Raw genomic sequence first — 22,917 nt, 5'->3', positions numbered from 1 at the left:
ACCTTGTTGGTTTTTTAAGGAGCTTATCAGAAAAAGTCTGAAAATTAAAGGATGTATCGATTGAGTTGTGAGACAGGAAAGGGAAGTACATGGATTTATGTACTTCCAGTTGCTGACAGGTTTGCCACTAATATTCTGAGGGCCCAGAGATTATCTTCATTCTTCATAGGGCGGTATTGTGGATTAACTAAATTTTTCTGGGTTCTGATTTTAAGATGAGTATCCTAACTTGTGGAGGCCTTTGATCTTCTTAAATACATAATAATAAAATAATGAGAACTAAAGGCTCAACGGGAAGGCAGATTAGAAAGAACGAGATCTTTGGGGGTCTTCAATTCCCTTCCTGTTAAGAGTTCCTTAATAACATTTGCTCTTCCTTCCTAACATCAATAAAGGTGGTTTTTCAGAAAATATGTGAAGAGCTGTAATTAGTGATTTAACTATGTTTTCTTTTTGGCTGTGTTTTAATTTATACATAATGTATGTTTAATCGAGAAGGGCTTGGAGAGGTAGAAGTAGCCAATATGGAGGCTGCACCTTGCCCTCCAGATCTCTGTCTCCCCTGCAAATCTCCAGAGAGGAGGAAGGGGTGGCAGGGGAACTGTGTGAGGGAAGGCTGCCTCAACAAGCCAGCATCCTTACCATACATGATTGGAAATGGGAATTCCCTTTTGAGAAGGCCCAGCCTCCATTGTGCAGGACCCGGGAGTGCTGCTCCCTTGCCACCTCCTCTTGCTCTCCAGAGATCTGTTAAGACAGAAGTTGGACTCAGAGGAAACTGCTTCCTGCAAATATTCTCCACCTTCTGCTTTGCTAGGAGGGGGCACCATACAGGGAAACACCAATGATGTCTGGGATTGGGAAAAGAACATCTCTTTAGCGTGCTACACACACACACACACACACACACATTCCAAGCTTGGAGACTTGTATCCACATCTGAGCTAGCAAATTGCCAATCATGTCTGGGCTTGAGGAGAAGGCCCTCTCCTTCCTCTGTGGATAAAAGTCCCCAAACCTGGAATGTGTGTGTGCGCAGGTGCATGTGCTTGGCTGCTAGCAGTTTGGGGAGGCAAGTTTGTGGGCACCGAGTTGTCCCCACATTGATTTAGCCGGTGCGACTTGTTCCATTCCGACCCAGCTGTCTTGAGTCAGCTGTGTTCAGTGAGTGGCGTCAAGCAGGCCATGCCCACCTGCTAGGCGACTGGTGGTACTTAAATATTGCCATATCCTAAAAGTGGTACAATCTCTGAAAAGGTTGAAAAGCCCTGATCTAGATCATCACCTTGAGGTACACCATGGCATGCATCCCTCCATGCAGATATAGAATTAACTGCCTTTTAAAAACAGATAGGGATGTTAGTTACATGTTTATTTATTCATGTCAGAAGCATCACAATTAAAATCAGACATACTAAATGACATAAAATTTGAAATATAAAATACAAGATTAAAACATGTACAAGTTAAACAGATTTTGCTCAGAAACTAGTAATATTAATTGTATTCTTTTATGCTGCCATGAGGTCCTCAAGTATACACTGATCGGGACACAAAGGGCAGGTATGCATATGTGTTATTTTCTGCATGTCACCACAATCATAAAGAGCAGAAGTTACCAGATAGCCTCATTTGTTCAGAGTATTGTTAGACCCATGCGCAATCTATTCAACAATTTCCATATTTCCCAGTTTTTGTCAGACCCAGGTGCCAGCTCTTATATTGGTTCCATCCAGTGTTCGTTCTTTGTAGCTTTCTATAGGTCCACTCTGCTTTCAAATTCTTCGAAGTCTTCTGTTGACCTAAGGAAGCTCTTCCTGCATTTTAATCTTTGATAAGCTGATTGTAGGCCACAGAAAGGGTGTTATCCAGATATAAATGATTTCAGCCTCTCTCTGTATGCTGCTGCTTCTCTATGAACAGCAGGCAGGCAAAGCCAGCCAGGTGGTAGATCTTATCTAGAGGGGTAGGTTTAAGGCATTTGGTAATAATTCTGCTAGCTTCAATCAGAGCAACATTTACTTTCCCAGTATGTGCTGATTTATAGCAGACTGGGCAGGCATATTCACCTGAGGAGTAGCAAAGAGCTATCGCTGTTGTCTTAAGGACTCTTGGTCTGGCACCCCAGGTAGAGCTCATTAATTTCGCGAGGATGTTATTTCATTCACTGACTTTCAGTTTAGTGTTGATACAGTGCTGCTTATATATAAGGACCCTAAATAACCCCTAAATATTTAAGGCTCCAATAACATCCCTTTCCATATAATATACAGCTTCTAGCAGTGTGTTTATTGCAAAGATGGAAGGCACACACCTGAGTTTTTGCTGGGTTTGCTATTAACTGGTTATCACAATAGTACTGATCCAGGGCTTCAGTTAAATGTTGTTCAACCTCCTCAAATGTTTTCCCGGTACAGCTGTTGCTTGATCATCAGCATACATATAGTTGTTAGTACCTTCAGGGTGTAGCTATCATTGGTGTAAATATTAAAAAGAGTTGGAGCCAATACACTACCCTGTAGTAAGCCATTCCTTTGCATCCTGCATCTATTTTGCCTTCCCTGGAACTCCACAAAAAAAACATACAGTTCTGAAGCAGATTCTTGATGATATTTGTGAGTTTAATATCTTTGGTCATATCATAAACTTTCTGCTTCAGTCTTCTAAGATTGATAATATCATATGCGGCAGTGAAATCTATAAATACAGTTCCTATTACATTGCCTTTTTGGAGTCCATCTTTAATATATTGGGTTAGATTCAGGATTCAGTGCAACTTTTTTTTCCAGGTGAAATGCAGCCTGCTGCGGTATGAGGAGGGGTTGTACAGCTATAGTGAGGCAATGTTGTATCATTCTTTCAAAAGATTTTATAGACATGTCACGAGACAAATTAGACTGTAGTTCTTAGGGTTATTGGCCTTTTTACCTGCTTTTAAAACTGCTACAGCCTTTGCCTTTCACCAGACACTAGGAATCTTACATTGTTCCAAGCATTCCTTAAACATTTTTAGTAGTCATTGTCTTGGTTTTGGTCCAGTTGCTTTATCTGTTCAGTAAGGATGTCATCCAACCAGCAGCTCTCTATGGCCTTCTCTTCCTTATAATCTCTTTCAGTTCTTCCATACTAAAGGAGGATGATAGGTTAGTCCTTTCCTCCTCCTCATTTCTTTTGGTGGCCTTGGATCTGGTTTGCTCTTAAGAGGCTGACTGGCTATTTGGTCTGCAATCATTTTGGCATGATCTCTAGGGCGAGTTGGATTATTATTTAGGCAACTCAACAATCTCCACACTTTGTGGTTACTTGTACTCATGTCCAGTTCCTTTATTGTTTTAATCCAGCTTTCTCTCTTAGCTTCAGCTATAGAAGTAATTAACTGATGTCCTGCATTTACTGTGTCTTCTACCATTGGATCAGCCTCAAAAGTGTGAGGTACTTCTCCAATTTGTCTTGGATATAGTGGCCTTTGCAGCACCTTGGGACTGATAGCCGGAAACATGTTTTAACGACTTCTACAAATTTGTCACAATAGCTCAGTTTAGGTATTAACTGAGTAACAGCACTGTCCAATAGTCTCTGAAATTTAGGCCAGCTTTTTTGAAAGTTATACTTACATCTAAAGGGGACATTGTGAGGTTGAATTACAGTGGTAACCTTATACACAGTTGGTCGTTGCTGGGAATTTGGGATAGGAGGTCAGACTACTTTGATACATTGTGGGATTATGGTCACTCACAAATATTAAGTCCAGGTTATATTCCTTGTGCCACCTTCCACTGTTAAATGAAGCTGGTGATTTGTTGTCATGTAAAAGAATCAGATTATTCAAATCCGCTCACTGTATCACACCATCCCCATTTCTATTGTCATCAAGATACCCCCAGATATTGCTGTGACTATTAAAGTCTCCAATGACAAAATTTATTTTTTCCTTATTAAATGTTTTGAATTCATCACCCTTGATCTCAGTTAGTGGTGGTTTATACACTGAAGTGACCATGCAGTTGTTCAGCTCTACAATTATTTCTTTGTTATTTATTTCTAATATTGTTGTGGACTGAGCCTGGATACCAGGCTTCACAAAGGTTGCACTGCCATAATGTGGGTGGGGCCTCTCTGCTCCAAGCCATGTGCTCTGTATTTTAGGTCTGTTCTGATAGTTGTCTCTGTGGGTCTCCTGTATACATTGGACATCAGAGTTTTATTTTTGGCACAAGTCCTGTAACAATTCTTCCTTACATTCAGACAAATCCTTGATGTTTACTGAAATATTAGTCATCTGTGGACCTCAAAAACTCCTTTTTGGCATACACAGTTTCTATCAACTTTAGAATAAGCAGCCATTTTTTCCTTCTCATTTCTAGTTGACACATAGCATGGAGGAAGGGGGGTTGCCAGGGTTTGCGCTAAACAAACATTCTCTCTCGGACTTTCTCTCATGGGAACCAAGGTCACCGGCTGCTCCCAGGACTGTGGGCTGGCAGTTTCATGAAAGGCCTGCCAACAAGCTGAATGGGGAAATGTAGTTGCTTGCATAGCCTTAGGGGTGGGATTTCTTAAGTTTGTATTGGAGAATTGTTATGTATCTCTTCAGACTTGGTTGCACTTTTGAAGTGCTGATACTTTGTATCAATAAACGTGTTCTTTGAGGAATTTGCAAGCCTCAGAGTTCTGCTTTATTTTTCTCTGTCGGAACCATGACATTAAACCAAGTCTCATAAAAACTTTGTTTCTTGGGGTGCTGGGCCGCAGCCGCCTACCCACTCACTTTTGGGTGAGTGGTAAAGATCCAGTAGAAATTCAAAATGGAGGAGAAAGTTGAAACCATTGCTAGCGACAATGGGACTCAGGCTGTCGGAGCGCAGGCTGGTGCTCCAGCCACCAGGGAGGCATTACTGGCAGGGGCTCAGCTGAAAACCAGGTTGATCCAACCTGGGAAACTGGTACCGCAGGAAGAGACTATAGCCTTAGCAAACTTCTTCCAAGCCGAGGCTGCCCTCAGCACAGGAGCACTCCTGTAACCGCTGGAGAGGAGCTTTTATTGGTGCCGTCCCAGGGTTTTTCATCTGCGGATAGAAAGAAAGGAAAGGGCTCGATGGGATGGGATGACTCCAGAGAATGGAAATTTCAGTTAGTCCACAGCCCCTTGCTTGAACAGCTGAAGGAGAAGTTGGGTCGGCTGGAGGTAAAAGATACAATTCCTATTGCCCAAGAGGTGGGTGCTGTGGGGAGAAATGCCAAAAACTATCCATCTCTCCCTCCCCCTCGCCGGAGTTCCAGCCCAACCACTGAAGCCCATGCTGCTTTAGCCATTCCCCCACCAGCTGCGATACTGAGCCCTGTACCCCAGCCAAGCCTGCTGCCATGGCCTCATGCCAGTCCTGGAGCCCAGCCAAGAGAAGTCCGGAAAGTGATTTGGCCATGTTCCCAGGACCAGCAAGTTGCCCAGGATCAGCAGTAGGCACAGGTGGCCCCGCCAAGATTTGAGCCATGTCCTATCAAGCCCACTTTCGATGGGGATCCTGAAAAACTGACCTTCTTCCTACAGATGTGGACTTATTTGGATCACTACACTTATGCCTACCTGGATGGGGCTATGATGGTGAATGCTGTGGCAGCAAATTTGGAGGGGGAAGCTGCTGACTGAGTGACCAACCTCCATGATGAGGGGGCTCCTGAATTGAATGGCATTAATCTATTCATAGAGCAATTGAGGAGTCAGTTTGAAGATGAGTCCCGAGTCCTGATAGCCGAGAAAGAAATCCACTGCTTGAGGCAGAGAGGTCGCCCCGCAAAGGAGTACGTCTGTGAATTCAGGAAAATTGCTAACCGGTTGGAGCAGTGGCCTGAATGATCACTAGTTAATTACTTCAAACAAGAGTTAGATCGCGACTTCAAGCCTGCATCATTTGAGGTTTCCCTAATCTATTATGTGAGTGTTACTGTATGAGAGTGGCACTAGACATCAAATTGGATCATCCCAAAAAGTAAAACATCACCAAAGTCAAGCCACCACACATCCAAGGAAAACGCCTCTATGCCTGACATCCCCAAGACTCTGCAGCCACCAGCATCTCCCAAGCGCCAGCCAGGGCTCCCATCAAGTGCTACCATTGCAGTCAGATGGGTCATTGAGCTGTGGAGTGCCCCGTTCCTCACCCTCAACCTAGAACTGCCAGTTCCTGCTGCGAAACCACGAAGGGCTCCCAGAGGGGGGAGAGAAAGAACCAACTGGGCGCATCAAGGGCTGGATGTTGAAGCCTCCCCTCCTGCTGAGCTCTAAGCCAAGCCCCAAGCCAAGATGCAACAGATGCCAGCACTGTATGACAGTGATGAAGAAGATGAGGAAGACCCCATGGTGAGTTTGCCCATTCCCACCAGAATAGTAGTGCCCAAAACAGGAGCTCATATGAATTTGAGCATCCTAATAGACTTGGGGTGCTCTTGATGCTTAATAAATCTATCCACTGTACTGAAACCGGACATCTGAGCCAAGCTATTGCCTTGTCCTATGGGGTTTGAGCAGGCTGCCGGGTCTCTCATTGCAGGTGCTTCTGCCACAAACCTAACCAAACCTGTACAGTTAGAAATGGGCAGGCATTGGGAAATAATCCGTTTTGTGGTGGTCCTGAAGATGACTGAAGCAGTAATTTTGGGGCTAGCGTGGCTTGATAAATGGCGGGAAGGAGGGAGAAGGGAATGTGCACATTAAGACTAGGGACGAGACCCTCCCCACCTGAGACTGATGATCAAACAAAGACACTGGCCATCTGCAAAACTCATGGGAAGCCCCGTGAAATCCTGAAAACTGTAGCTGAAAAGTTGCCGGTGATTCAACTTGTCCCTATTGAGTACCGAGATTTGGCAGAAGCCTTTAGTGAGAAGGAATGTGACGTCCTCCCCCCACTCCAGGCTACAGACTATGCTATTGAAATTCTGCCTGGTGCCAAGCTTCCCAAACCAAGGATGTATTCCATGACACCCAAAGAGATGAAAGAACTAAGAGAGTACATTGATAAAAATTTAGCTAGGGGTTTCATTGAACTAGCCAAATCACCCGTGGCTGCTCCCGTGCTTTTCAAGGGAAAGAAAAATGGGTCTCTTAGATTGTGCATGGATTTCTGTTCTCTCAATGGTGTCAGTATGAAAAATACGTACCCCCCCCCAATGAACGTCATGTTGGCCCACCTGGGCAGTGGAAATTTTTTTACCAAGCTGGATTTAAGAGAAGCTTATTATAGGATCCAGATTAGGGAGGGGAATGAATGGAAAACAGCCTTTAATTGCCCTTTGGGGAGTTTCCAATTTAAAGTGATGCCTTTTAGACTGCAAGGGGCCCCTGCTGTATTTATGCAATTGAAGTGTTCCATGATCATTTATACAAACGGGTTTTAGTTTACTTTGATGATATCCTTATCTACACTGAAACCATAGATGAGCACATCAAATTAGTCCGTGATGACTACCTGGGATATTGGATTTCGAATGAGGGAGTAGAAATGGATCCCACCAAAGTCAAAGTAGTTTTGGAATGGCAATCTCCACACACCCGTAAACAGCTTCAAAGCTCTTTAGGGTTTTCCAATTTTTATTGTCAATTTATTCCTTCTTTAGCAATGATAGCCATGCCAATCACCGACTTACTCAAAACAGGCAAAGGGGGAGGGAACCCGACCTTGTCAGCCGTTGCAGTGGTCTTTAGAATGCCAGGTGGCATTTGAAAACCTAAAGAGACTCTTTGCAGATGAACCAATCCTTAAACACCCTGACCCCAGGCAACAATTCATCATTCAAGCTGATGCAAGCAACGTGGCCCTGGGTGCTGTTCTGTTACAAAAAATTCACAGAGGAGAATTACAACCTTGCACTTACACTTCGCGTAAATTAACTGAGACTGAGAGGAGGCAGGCTGTTTGGGAGAAAGAGGTTTAGCAATTCGTTGAGCGTTGCTGACATGGCATCATTTCTTGGAAGGGAGGAGATTACCTTTTGAGGTGTGGACTGATCACAAAAACCTGGAGGCTCTCAAGACCCCTCGTAAATTATCCTCCAAGCAAGTTTGATGGGCTCAATACTTCAACCATTTTAATTTCACCTTAAAATATATTCCTGGAGGCAAGAAATTTCTGGCGGATGCCTTGTCTAGAATGCTCCAGTTCAAAAGCAACAGAGGAAGTAATTAACTCCATTACTCCTTTGCCACAGTCCGCATCAAAAATAACAACCAGATCGCACACACAGAGGCCCCTACAGGTCCTGATGATCAATTGTTAAAGGAGCTAAAGGAGAAGTTAGAGACTGATGCCTAGTTTAAAGATAACAGGTCTATATTGACTTTAAGAGGGGGATTAGCTTAGAAAAGTTCTAAGTTATACCTCCCAGAAAGCCTCAGACTCCAGGTGTTGCAGCGGAATTATGACACTAAGCAAGCGGGTCACTTTGGATTTTTAAAAACATTGCATCTAGTGCGGAGGCAATTCTGGTGGCCGAAAATGAAAAAAGACATTGAGAGTTATGTGAAAAGTTGTGCCGCTTGTGCTACCATGAAGAAACGTTCTGGGAAACAGCCAGGGTTATTGCAGCAAGTGGCCAACCCCTCTCAGCCTTGGGAGAAGATAGCCATGGATTTTATAGTAAAATTACCTGAGAGCAAGGGGAACGCTATAATATGGACTGTGATTGATCTATTTTCCAAACAGGCACATTTCATCACTTGCTCAGGACTTCCTTCTGCCCAGAAACTAACCAAACTCTTTTTGAAGCACATATAAGCATGGTGCCCCAAAGCAGATTATCTCTAATGGGGGTACAGTTTACTGCAAAATTCTGGAGGGAGTTTGATAAACTTATTGGATACTTCCAGGGACTTTCATCTGCTTTTCATTCAAATATTAATGGAGCCACTGAAAAAGCTAACACAATAGTGAAACAGCATCTCAGATGTTATGTAAATTACCAGCAGTCAAACTGGGCTGACCTTTTATCTTTTGCAGAGGTAGCCTACAATAATACTGTGCACAGTAGTACTGGTCTTACTCCATTCAAAATAGTGATGGCTAGAGATTTTGTGCCCATGCCTGAGTTCCCACAGGAGCCACCTATTTCCCAGACCTTGGACCAATGGGTGACATCTTTCCAGGGGGTTTGGATAAACGTGAAGAAAGCATTGGCTAAAGCTACAAAGATTTATAAAGAGCAAGCAGACAAAAGACGTTCCCCTCAAAACCCTTTTTATGCGGGACAATTAGTTTATCTTTCAACAAAATATCTACGGTTAAAATTGCCCAGCAAAAAATTGGGTCCAAAATTCCTTGGTCCTTTTCCCATTGTCAGGATCATAAACCCTGTGATGGAGGAATTAAAGCTTCCACGATTGTTGGGAAAAGTTCGTCCTGTGTTTCATTGCAGTCTTTTAAAACCTGTGTCAGAATCCACCTTAAGACCTATCCCTAAAGAGCTGCCTGGTCCAGGAGTGGTAGAGGGAGAGACACATGAGATCAAACGTATTCTGGATTCTAGGTTGCACAAGGGAAAACTACAATACCTTGTGTAGTGGAAAGGTTACCTCCTTTCAGAAGCTACATGGATGAAATGTATGAATGTGAAGGTGGATAGGTTGATAAAAAAAGTTTTATGATAAATACCTTCACAAGTCCCAAGGGAATGGCTAACCTGATTTCTGTTTTCCCTGCAGGAGACTCTTTCTTCTGAAGCCGTCTGTCAACTTTAGAATGAGCATGGCTGCAGCCATTTTTTCCTTCTCATTTCTAGTTGGCACATAGCACGGAGGGGGGGGGTGCCAGGGTTTGCACTAGACAAAACAGACTTTCTCTCCTGGACTTTCTCTCATGAGAACCAAGGTCATCATCTGCTCCTGGGACTGCGGGCTGGGCATTTCATGAAAAACCTGCCAACAAGCTGAATGGGGAAACATAGCTGCTTGCATAGCCTTAGGGGTGGGATTTCTTAACTTTGTACTGGGGAATTGTTATGTATCTCTTCAGACTTGGTTGCACTTTTGAAGTGTATCAATAAACATGTTCTTTGAGGAATTTGCAAGCCTTGGAGTTCTGCTTTATTTGTCTCTGTCAGAACTATGACAGTTTCACTACACATTGGATGTTTCTGGATTGAAAGGATTAGCCAGCTATAAGCTGTTTTCCAAGGGATGCCTGGATGTAACTAACGGGACATGAAAGGGAGGTTCCTTTCATGTCCCCTGTTAGTTACATTTATGTATGTTAGTTACATAAATATGTTATATAAGTTTTGCAGTTAGTAATGTACATTGCCCTTGTCTAAAACTGTAAATTATAAATTGTACAGAGCCAAGGAATTGTTTTAAGTTTAATCATTGGTAAAATGAAAATGAAAGCTTTTATAATCCACAAGTATAATCAATATACATTTGAAGTGACCACTAAAGATATATTCAAGGCCACTAAAATGAATGAACTTGACATGTATTTCATTTGGGATGTGCAATGCACCCTAAGGAGTTAGTTACACATGACACACATTTATGGTGAAGGTTAATTATCATGATTATCTCTAAACTTTTCTCATTTGTGAACACATCCTAAGGATATAGATTATTTCCCTGTAAAACTAATGACATATACATTAATTTTAAATGATTTAGAATGTACCTGTAACATCACATAAAAGTTGCATTTTGAATGATGATGATGACAAAAACAACACAGTATTTCCATAGGTTATTAACAATGAATAGAACAGCTGATGTGCCCAGCTGATAATTTTCTTGTTCAAAAGTTAGAGGACGGAACTAGAGGGTCTCCTATACTGGAGTTAATTCCTATTAATATTAAATGATTGAAGGAGTGGAAGTTGTAGGGACTTTGCAGGAGAATGATCATGTCATACTAGAATACAGAATAACAGAGTTGGAAAGAACCTTGGCAAAAATGGCTGTCCAGTCTCCAGTGATGGAGCACCCACAACTTTGAGAGGCAAGCCATTCCAGTGATTAATTGTTCTCATTGACAGGAAAATTCTCCTTAATTCTAGGTTGGATCTCTCTTTGATGTTTCCATCCATTATTTCCTGTCTGCCTTCAGTTGACACTTCTTCTCTGTGACAGCCCCTCAAAAATGTCACCTCTATTCCCTCTCTTCATTAGACTCGACATACTCAGTTCTCACAACTGTTCATCATATGCTTTAGCCTCCAGTTCTCTAATCATCTTTTTGCTGTTCTCTGCACTCTTTCTGGAATCTCAGTATCTTTTTTTGGACACAGTATTTCAAGTGTGATCTTACCAGTGCAATATGAAGTATGAAGCATTACTAACACTTTATATGATACTATTCCTCTGTTGATGCAGCACTGGCTTTTTTGGTAGCTGTGGCACACTGATGTCTCATACTTAAGTGATTGTCCACTGGGACTCCTAGTTCCCTCTCAAGCTACTGCTATTGAGGTAGGTACCACCTATTCTATACCTGTACATTTGGTTTTTCTTGCCTAAGTGTAAGACCTTTTCCCACAACTGACTTGCATTTTGTTGGATAGGGCCCAGTGTTCAAGTCTGTCAAGATCCTTCTAAAGTGTTGGCTTGCCCCCCAGCTTACTGTCATCTGCAGTTCTGATGAATTCCCCTTCTATCCCCTCATCTAAATTGTTTATGATCATCTAAATTGTTTATGAAGATGTTGAAGCCTAAGTCAGAATTTTGATGTTCCCAACTGCATGTCCTCTCCCCCCCGCCATGTAGATATAGTTCCATTAAGGACTACACATTGGGTGTGGTTGGTCAACCAGCTACGAATCCATCTGCTGGTGATGCTGCCTATCCCACACTTTTCTAGTTTACCAAGAAGTAGGTTGTGGTCTACTTTGTCAAATGCTTTACTGAAATCCAAGTATACTATGTCCACAGTGTTTCTCTGGTCCACTAATTTACTCACTTTATCAAAAAATGCAATAGGTTTTGTCTGACACGATCTGTTTTTATAAATCAGTGTGGCTTCTAGTAATAGCTTTGCTTGTTTCTAGGCATTCATAAATCCATTGCTTGATAATGTTTTCCAGGATCTTCCCAAATATTGATGTCAGGCTGATTGGTCTGTAGTTTCCTGGATCCACTTTTTTTTCCTTCTTGAAGATTGGAACTGTATCAGCTCTTTTACAGTCCTCTAGCATTTGCCCCATGCTCCAATACCTCAGAAAGATTCTGTTCAGTGGTTCCGAGATCACGTCTGCCAACTCCTTCAGAACCCTAGGTTGTAAACCACCTGGTTCTGGCAATTTGAACTTTTCTAGAATGAATAGATGTCCTCTTACCATTCTCTTGCCTATTTTGACCTATATTCCTACAGTGCTGCTTTTGGTTACTTGGATTATTTTTTCTTTTTGCATCAAGACAGATTCAAAAAAGGAATTAAGCAGTTCCTTTTTACTTCCTATTACCTGTTACCCCCTTGTCATTTTTCCCTATTAGTGGACTGATCATTTCCTTGACTTTTTTTCTTGTTTCTTACTGGTTGAAAGAAACTTTTTTTAAATTTTGGGATATTTGTTGCAAGTCTTAGTGCATTCTAAACCTTAGCTTTCCTGACTTCGTTTTTGCAGATTTGGGCTATTTGCTAGAATACTGGGGTTTGGGGTTTGTTTGTTTTTTGACAATATTTTATCAAGTTTTATAATAGGGAAAAACAGGATCGATATAGGTAGTGGGATTTGGGGGGGGTTCGGGGATGGGGTTGGGATGAGGGTAGGTACAACAATGGGGTTGCCCCCGATAACATTTCCAAACTTTAGCAAGCAAACTATTATCCGGATACAGATATTCAATGAGAATAGTTAATATGATAATAAGTAGCTGTAGTCAACAAAAATAACAATAATTATAGAGCATGTCGATTAATCAGTAAACATCAATCATCTTATTAAATTTCACAATCATATCTGACTAACTCGTTTTGCTAACCATTGGTAAAAGTTTTCCCACGTTTTAAAATAGACTGAATCTTCTTTCTCTTTAATCTCCAGGGTTAGTCTGTCCATTTCTGCACATTCTAGAATTTTCCTAATTATGATCTCATCAGGTGGTACATTTTCATTTTTCCAATATTGGGCAAATGCTATTCTCACAGCTGTAAATATACGTAATATTAAATACTCATTCTCTTTCCCATAGTTAGGTCCTAGTATTCCTAACAAAAACAATTCTGGCTTAAATTCTATCTGTATTTTGGTCATCCTTTCCAGCCATATATGAATCTTAGACCAAAATTTCTTTGCATGGGACATACCCACCAGATAAGGTAATAAGTGCCTGGCTTTTGTTTACATTTCCAACAATTATTCGAAACATTTTCGCTAGCCTTACTGGTGTCATGTGCCATCTATAAAACAGTTTATATACATTTTCTTTATATGAAGCTACTTTAGTCAGTTTAATATTTCTATCCCATAACTTTTGCCAAACTTCTAAGTCTATAGAATATCCAAAGTTTTTGTCCAAATTATCATTGTCTCTTTTACTTATTCTTCCATCTTCCAATTTAGCAGAAATCTATAAAGTTTCTTAATCAAATTTTCATCTATTTTCAAGAGTATTTGGTCAAATTCTATCTGTTCTTTATAGAATCCCATTGTCTTTACATCTTTCTTATATCTTGTTTGGATTTGTAGGTAAGGCCACCATGATAGGTCAATACCTTGTTGTTGTAGGTCTTGCCTGTCTTTAAGTTTTCCATCCTTATCCAAAATGTCTCTATAAGTAACAAGTTTGTCGTAATTAATTAAATTTGGGTAGGCAAAAGCTTCCATTGTTGAAAGCCATTCTGGTATTTTAATATAATTTTTTTTTGTTTTATTCTCCCCCATTTTAAAAGCAGTACATTCTTTATAGCATGCTTTTGAAAATATCTGTGTATTTTATTTTTCCCGTGCCACAGAAAGGCATGCCAACCCAGTTGTAGAGAAGTCTTTTATTTCTTAGCGTTATCCATTCTTTGAGCCATGGTAAGATGGCTGCTTGATAATAAAGTCTCCAATCCGGGAGTCCAAATCCTCCATTATCTTTAGCTTCTTGTAACAATTTAACTTTAATTCATGCTTTTTTCCCTTGCCATATAAATCTTAATATTATTGCATTTACATCATCAAAAAATATCTTCCCCAATTTTACAGGGATTGTTTGGAATAAGAAGAGTAGCTTTGGTAGGACACTCATCTTCACTGTCGCTATTCTTCCTAGCAATGATGGAGGTTTTTCCACTTTTCCAAATCTAATTTTATTTGTTTCAACAGTCTTTCGTAGTTATCTTCTTTTAGTGTTGTACATCTTGATGTTAAGTAAATGCCTAGATATTTCACTTTTTTGACTATTTGCAGATTTGTCTTTTTTGTAAGATGGGTTTTCTGTTTGTTAGGCTTTTTGTTAATATCTTAGTCTTTTCTCTGTTTATTTTCAAACCAGCCACTTCTCAAAATTTTTCTATTTTCTGCAACAATTTAGTAGTTGTTTCTAGTGGCTCCTCCAAGATAAAAACCAAATCATCTGCAAAAGCTTGTAATTTATATTTTTGGTCTTTTATCTCCAATCCTTTTATTTCCGTGTCCTGCCTAATATTTCTAGCCAGTACTTTCAATGTTAAAATGAATAGCAAAGGGGATAGTGGACATCCTTGTCTTGTGCCTTTTTTAATATCAAAGCTTTCTGTATAGTCTCCATTTAAAAGTATCATAGCTGTTTGTTTATTGTAGATTGGTTGAATTGCATTTATAAAATTGTTGCCAAAATCTATTTCCATCAGCTGCTGGAACATAAATTGCCAGTTTAGGTTGTCAAAAGCTTTTTGTGCATTGAGAAATATCAATGCCATCTGTCTCCCTGAATGATTTTCATAGTATTCCAAGATTTTTAAGATGATCCTTAAGTTGTTTTTTTATCTGTCTTTTAGGTAAAAAAACCATTTTGGTCTGTGTGGATAAATTCAGTCAGGAATTTCTTCATTCTTTCTGCTATTATCAAGGCGAAGATTTTATAATCCGCATTTAGTAATGATATTGGTCTATAGTTTTTTATTTGTATGGGGTCAGTGTCTTCTTTGGGTATCAAAGTAATATTAGCTTCCGTCCACGAGTTTGGTATTTTTGTCTCTGAAAAAATTTTATTGCACAGTTCCTTCAAAATCGGGCTTAATAAATCTTGTAATGCTACATAGAATTCTGCAGGAAGTCCATCTGGGCCCGGAGTCTTGTCTTTGTTTTTGCCTTTTTATAGCTTCTGTAATCTCCATCACTGATATTTTCCGGTTTAGTATATTTCGGATGTTCTCTGGGACTTTTGGCAGGTCACTTTCTTTCATATAAGCCTGTATTCCCTCTTTAGAAACCACCTCTGCCTTATAGAGTGTCTCGTAGTAGGCCTTAATAATCTTTTTCATTGCATCATTGTGAAAGTGTAGCTCTCCTTTTGAATCTTGTAGCTTATTTATCAATCTTTTTTCTTTTTCTTTCTTTAGCCTGTATGCTAACTATCTTCCCGGCTTATTGGCATTTTCAAAAAAGTTCTGTTTAGACCATTTGATCTGCTGTGCCATTATATCCATTTCAGCCAAGTTTAATTTGTGTTTTATTATCTCCATTTGTTTCTTAAGAGCTTTCTTTTGTGGGTCAATTTGTAGCTCAAGTTCCAATTTTTTGAGTTCTTCTCTCAAGTTTAACTGCCTCCTGCCCCCCTCCCCACCCCTTTTCTTTATTCTTTTTAGCAGCATAAGTTATAGCCAAGCCTGTAAAGCAGTGGTTCTTAACCTGGGCGATATGGCCCCCCGGGGGCGATTTCATTTTTCAGGGGGGCGATGGAACGAAAAGGGGCGACGTGGGGGTGAAGGAACAAAAAGGGGGTGATATGGGGGCAATGGAGTGAGAAGTTTTGGGGATACTTTTGAGCCTTCCCCTGCACCTCTGAGCCTCCTCCACCATTTGCAGAGAGAGACAGAGAGAGGCACTTGTGCTTCTCTTTCTCTCTCTCTCTCTCATGCGGATTTGCCCCTTTGTAGGGCTCCTGATTGGCCCTGCACCCGGGTGCTCCGCCCCCTGGGAGAAGCATGGCCAGGAAGTTCCTGTCCCTGGCTGGCCCCATCCGAGGTGCACATGGCTGAGGAACTGCGTAGGGAAGCCCTGGGATTCCCGTTGGGAGCAGCCTGCCAGACCCTCAGCTGAGCGGGCCAGCCTTCCTGCAAGCTGCGGCCCCAAGGGAGAGCAGCCCCTGTGATCCCCAGCCACGGGACCATTGACCCAGCTGGCTGGGAAGGCGCACCGGAGTCCCGGCTGCTTTGTCGGCGAAGAATGTGAGGTCAGCAGAAGATGGGGGGAGAAAAAGGGAGAGGGGAGGCATTTTCCAACCAGCAGCAGAAAAGCCCTGGCCAGACCCACGGGAGCACCTCCTCCTGGGGCCTGGCGCCAGCTTTCTTGCCCTCCTCCTCCTCCCCTTCTTTCTCCTGCTGCCCCCCGGGTGGCAGTCCCAGCTGGGGCAGCGGCCGGCAGGGGCATCGCTCCCTGGGTGATGCTGGTGGGTCGCAGATCACTGGGAGCATCGTGCAATGCCGAGTGGCCCTAGCTCCTCCAGCATGACGGATCTACCAGCAGCACAGGAGGCTCCAGCGTTGGTCCTGGCAGGAGGTGGATCATTGCCCTGGTTCCGACTGAGGACGCCGGCGGTGTGGGAGAAGGTTTGGCGACACAGCTGATGGGAGCGGTCTGTGGATGCCCCGTGGCTTAAGCCCGGGGACGCCGGAAGCGCGAGGGAAGGCTTGGTGATGCAGCCGATGGGCAGGGCATTCCACAGATGCCTGTGGCCCCCACTTGAGCCTGTGGCTGCTAGCGGCATGTGGGACGGCCTGCCAACGTGACCGTGAGCCGGGGCGTCTCCGCAGGCCCGGCGGGCAGTGGAGCTGGGTGCCTCCAGCAGCGACAGGGGTCTTCTGCTGCCTCCTGCCCCCCTCCCCACCCCTTCAGCGCCCTCTTCCTTTCGCTCTCTCTCTCTCCTCACCTGGAGAAAGAAGGAGGGAGGGAGGGAGAGAAAAGAGAGAGGGAGAGGGGAAAGAGAAAAAGAGAGATAGAAAGAGAAAGGAAAGAGAGAGAGGAAGCACAAGTGCCTCTCTCTCTCTCTCTCTCTCTCTCACACACACACACACACACACACATTGAGTGGGATAAGAGGACGGGCAGACCAAGGGCAGAAAGAGGGAGGGAGAGAGAAGGAGGGAGGGAGAGAGAGAGAGACCCTTTTGACATCTAAAATGAAGATAATACTGAAAGTATATATATATATATATATATATATATATATATATAATAAAGGTAAAAAGGATATATGCGGTGTTATCTACATTTTAGATTGTCAAAAGGGTTTTGCGGCTCCCAGTGTTTTGTTTTCAGTGGGAAACGGGTCCAAGTGGCTCTTTGAATCTTAATTTAGTTTCAGAGTTTTCGTCTTGAAATTCTTAGTTCCTGCATTGCGGTTTGTTCTTATGCCCTTTTTATATTTCTTTTTGCATCTTAAATTTCACTTGTAATTCAATCATTAAATGTTACTGTTTTTCTTTTCGAGCATTTCACTTTCTTGCAATTGAATTTTGTTTTCAGTGGTCATTAATTTTTTCTTAGTTCCTTTCCAGATCATTTTTATTGGGTTATGGTCTGGCCAGACATTGGTTTCTATCTCGATCTCTTGTATTATCATTTTCAAATCATAGGATGCCCATATCATGTTAATTCTAGACCATGATTTATGCCTATTTGAGTAAAATGTGTATTGTGATTTTTCTGGATTCATCTCTCTCCATATATCTTGAATGGACAATTCTTCTTTCATTTTTAAAAAAGGCCTTGGGTAGAGTATTTTCCCCTTTTCTCCCTTGTTTATGGCTTTTATAGTCCTGGGTTGGATCTACTATTGCGTTGACATCTCCCAATATGCAAAGGTTTTGGTAGTTTAAATCCACTATTTTATTATGTAGTTGGTAATAAAATTGCTCTTGCTTATCATTAGCTGCATATATTGCAACCATCAATATCTGTTTTTGGTCGACCATAATATCCACCATTAATATTATCCCCTCTTGTTTAGGATTCATCTTTTCTTTTATATAGAGGGCTATACCTCTTTTCTTTTGGAGTGCAAGTGTAAAATAAAGCTTGCCCATTTTCGGTTGTTCTAGAATTCTAGAATGTTGTCTCTTAATGTGTATCTCTTGAAAGCAAATTATGTCCATTTTTAACTTCTGTAGTCTAGTAAAAGTTTTTCTCCTCTTTGAGGGAGAGTTCAGTCCATTTATATTTATTGATAAAATTCCAATCTCCTCCATGACTTCAATTATATCTGGATCTCAATCTTCTAGGTGATATTATCTGGTCTCTTGGTCTTGCTCCTTCCTCTGGAGTGGTCTTTTTAACTTCTTCCTCCTCTACTTGTTCAGACGCTCCTGCAGCTCCTGATTTATGTATGTGTCCCTCTTTTTTTGTACTTGTCCTTTTTCTCTGTCAGTTTATCAGAGAGTTCTTTATGTAAATATGCTGGTTTCATTTGGGGTTTCTTTATTTTTCTTTCTCAGTATTGTGCTACACTGGGCTTTTATAACCTCATTTTCAGAGTTTCCCAAGCTTCTTTTCTCCTTTAAGATTTCTATCCTTCCTAAGCTTTCTCTTAAGTTTTTAAAATTAGATTTCTTAAAGTCTTAGACGCTCATTTTTTCTTCATTCTATTACTTGTACCTGCCTTATATTGAATTCCAATTCCACTTTATATTCCATTGTTGAAGTCACATTTGGAATATTGCATCCAGTTCTAGTCACCACAATACAAAACAAATGCTGAAGTACTAGAAAAAGTATAAAGAAGGGTAACAATGGTGGTGAGAGGTCTGGAGGCTAAATCCTATGAAGAACGGGTAAAGGAGTTAGGTATGTTTAGCTTAAGGAATGAAGAGAAGACTGAAGGAAGACATGAAAGCAGTTTCCAATTCATGAAGTGACTTCCAATCTTCATTACAAGTATAAACAATTTTTGTAACTCTTCATCTCCTCTTAGTTTACAACCAATATTTTTTGCATCCCATCCCTCATATCTTATCTATAGCCAAATCCAGAAAGCATCAACTTTTCAGTCCAGACACTAGCCAAACTTTCATAAAGGGTTGCCAGTTTTATAAAAGCATATCTGATTTTAACCTGCATCAAATAAACCAGCTTTAGATTCCTTCTTACTAATGATCTTACTCCATTCAAATAATGTCATAGAATTTGATTTCATTTCTTCTTCTCACTGGTTTCTTCAAAGCCTCTTTTGTAAATCTGATAGAATTATCCAGATCATTCTTTTTTTTTAACTACTTATATTTCCCCTTTGATTTTTAAAATAACTAGTTTCTTTTGTATGTTCAGTTAGAGATTCTTTTCTATATCATTCTCATAACCTATAATTTTAGATCCATTTTCAATCCCATTTCAGTTTTCTCCAGTAAAAGTTCCTCATCTGCCATTTCTTCCATGATCTTTTTTGGACACAGTCTATCCATGAAGTAAACATTGCTTTTGACATTGTTGATACTAACTTCTGATTTCATTTTTTTTTAAGTGTCCTTCAGTATATTCAAAGTGAAAATGTTTATACCATTCTATAAATCCCAATTAATTAGTTGTTAATCAGGCTTGTGTATTTTGCTCCTTTAACTTTAATTCTCAGTTCCCTCTAGTGTTCAGTTTTTTAAAAATGCCTATCTTTGTTTTGTCTTACAAAAGTCCAAAATATCTATTTCCCATGGGAAATATTTGTAATTCCAAAAACTTATTTCAAATTGATCTGGATCCTCAATCCATGTATAATTTTCTAGGATCAAATTCTTATTTAACTTTTTGTGTTTATTTCAGTTTTTTAAACAAATTCTTCAACTTTTGATTCAAATTTTCTTTCATTATAATTGAAGAGTCACTCAGTGTTTTCAAACTTGTTGATCCAAAGAACTTTAATAGCACTGGTCTACAAATTTTGGGAAATTATCAACCTCCAAGATAAAATGCGTTAATTCTTACATATTTTGGAATTAGAAAACAGGTGATAAAGGTGCTGGTTGGCTAAAGTTTGCAAGATATAATCACAATAAAGATTTATAGAAGGAAAGTATATTTGCCTACAAGGGAGGGAGATGTTTTATTATGATGCCTCGTAACTTCTTGTCCAAGTATGGTAGAACAATGAAAATGGTATCACATGGAAGTGTATAAATTTATCTTCACTTTGAGACTAAAAATTATTACCTAACTGTAATTTATTATTCTTTTATTGCAAGGTTTTGGTCAGATCTACACATCATACAGTTATATCTGGTGGCTTGTGAAAGTGTCATTGCCTAACATTTCCAAGGAACAGTTGCATGATATTTTCCCTCAGATGCCAAGATGCCTCGAAACCATGTAAGCAATGCAGATAACTTCTGCTACATTTGTGGTGAGGTTACATTTGCATCTCAAATGTAAGGAGTTGGGCCCCTCCTTATTGTTGCATTACATGTGCAACTTATCTGTTTCATTGGCTAAACAGGAAGAAAAAGTCCATGCCTTTCACAGACTCAATGGTGTGGAGGGAACCTACCAATCATAGAAGCAACTGTTCTTTTTGAATGGTTCCCCAATTGCAAAAGGGATCTGAAGAAAGAAGAAGTGGATCATGGAATATCCAAACATTCCCTCTGCACTGCCTCCTGTACCCCAAGTCCAGATCCACCAAAATCCTACTCTCTAGACTCAGATGATGATAAAGATAATGAGCAGGATGCAGCTGATCCAGAGCCGTCAATGTCAACGAACCCAAACTTTAGTCCACCATATGCTCCTCCTGAACTACATCTAATTTCACAGAGTGAACTAAATGACCTGGTCAGAGATTTAGAATTGCCTAACAGCAAGGCAGAACTATTGGGCTCCAGATTACAACAGTGGAACCTCTTGCAGAGTGATGTCTGATGTTAGAGCTTGTCAGTTTTTCATCCAAAAAGCATGAAAATGTTACATGAAAAAAACAATAAATGAATGGAAAGTTATGTTATTGCTATCAGTAAAAAGATAAATTTATAATGATTGTTGTGGTACCATTCTCATTGCTATATCGCATTTTGCAGAAAAGTTATGGAGCATAAATCACACATCCGCCTCATAATTTTGATTTATTTTGATCTGAAGCTGTATCTTGGAAACTGGAACCAATTAATACCCAGGACTTAATTTGCCTTTATTAGTGACCCAATTCTGGTAAAAATTAATTACTTTCATTTTTGAGGCTTTCTCCTTATAGACCAGTATAGTTGAAAGGTAGTTAACAAGCAATTTCCAAATGTGATTTAGAAAAGAAAGTTTGTGAATTTAGTATCCTTTGAAAGATGCTGACTGGTTGTGAGCAGGTCAGTTATTTCTGCTGTCTCTAGTACTGAAAGCCCACATGGACTGCTGTTTTGTGATCTCACAAAAAAACTTCTCTTCAAAACACATTCTCCTATGCCAGGGGTAGGCAACCCAAAACACTCAAAGAGCCACTTGGACCCGTTTCCCACCAAAAACAAAACACCGGGAGCCGCAAAACCCTTTTGATATCTAAAATGAAGATAACACTGCATATATCCTTTTTTACCTTTATTATAGGTGTGTGCGCGCGCGCGTGTGTGTGTGTATGTATGTATGTGTGTACACACACACACACACACACACACACACTAAAAAAAAGTAAAAATATGACTCTTGGGAATATCCACACTATTAAAACAATGATCACCAAGACAATGCTTTAAGAGAATAAAATTACATACACACACAGGTTAAAAAAAGGATATATGCAGTGTTATCTTCATTTTAGATGTCAAAAGGGTCTCTCTCGCTCTCTCTCTCTCTGTCTCTCTCCCTCCCTCCCTCTCTATCTGCCCTTGGTCTGCCACTCCTCTTCCCCCCCCCCTCTCTCTCCCTCCCTCCCTCCCTCTCTCTTTCTCTCTCTCTCTTTCTCCCCTCCCTCCTATCTGCTGCTCACCTGGCAAGCTTCAAGCTATTGTCCAACAAGATCAGGGGTAAGCCATCTCGTCTCTTTCATGACTCATGGACTTCAACTCCCAGAATTCCTGAGTCAGCCTAGCTGGGCTAGCTAGCTCTCTCCTGCCCTTCCTGCTTCCTGCTTCCTGCAGAGACGCAGCAAAGGGAGGAGCTCCGCCCAGAAAGCTTTTCAGCTCCTCGGAGAACACTGTGAGTACACTCTCTTTTACACATACACACACACAAAAACACACACACACACACACACACAGAGAGAGAGAGAGAGAGAGAGAGAAGCAGGGAAGCGCAATTGCCTCTCTCTGTCTCTATCTCTCTCTCTGCAAAGGCAGAGGAGGCTGGGAGCCAGAGGGGAAGGCTCAAAGAGCCGCATGCGGCTCCGGAGCCGCAGGTTGCCGACCTGTGTCCTATGCTCTCCTAGTCTGCAAAGGTTTTGAAGAGATGGTCTATTCACCAGCTCTTCATTCACCCTGGTAATTAACTCTGCTTTTCACAGAGCCATCTGCCATTTTCTACCAAAACCAACTTTCTGATTTCTCCTATGACCTTATTGACATTGCTGTCTGGGTCATTGAAGCTACTGAGCCCACTTTGCAACAACATTTCTTATAGTTGATGGATTCCTATTAATGTTTGTGGTCAAAATTGGTCTATGCATGCAAAGAGTATCTTTTTTTCCACTTGTTGAGAGGATTTATTATAGATGGAAGAGGTCAACTTTTCATGGTGTTTGGAAACAGAGTGGAAGGTAGGGGTGAATATGAATAAAATTTCTCATCTAAATTTTCAGATCTACTCTTAATACCTTGATGGTTACAGCAAGTGACAGCATCTAGAAAATCTGGAAAAAAA

General features: G+C 40.9%; 1 protein-coding gene across 12 annotated transcripts in view; it reads left to right on the top strand.

Annotated features, from left to right (window-relative positions):
* IQCA1 (IQ motif containing with AAA domain 1) overlaps positions 1-22,917 on the top strand; it is a 230,963-nt gene that overhangs the window by 162,988 nt on the left and 45,058 nt on the right. The window contains exon 16 of one of the 12 annotated variants that reach the window (XR_005554640.1): positions 11,348-11,443. The exons of 9 other annotated variants lie outside the window; for them this stretch is intronic. Coding sequence is in view for 1 of the 3 variants with exons in the window: in XM_039326233.1 (XP_039182167.1) it covers positions 9,695-9,730 (36 nt within the window). In the remaining 2 variants the exon portion in view is untranslated. Of the gene's footprint in view, positions 1-9,694; positions 10,153-11,347; positions 11,444-20,324; positions 20,449-22,917 lie in introns of those variants that run through there. 2 more of the 12 variants (XR_005554639.1, XM_039326233.1) reach the window with 2 other exon arrangements.

This window comes from Crotalus tigris, unplaced genomic scaffold (assembly GCF_016545835.1).
Source record: "Crotalus tigris isolate CLP2741 ecotype Arizona unplaced genomic scaffold, ASM1654583v1 scf7180000024340.7048381, whole genome shotgun sequence".
In the NCBI taxonomy this organism is placed as follows: domain Eukaryota; kingdom Metazoa; phylum Chordata; class Lepidosauria; order Squamata; family Viperidae; genus Crotalus; species Crotalus tigris.
The sequence above is the reverse complement of the archived record's forward strand: the minus strand, read 5'-3'. Positions and strand labels throughout refer to the sequence as shown.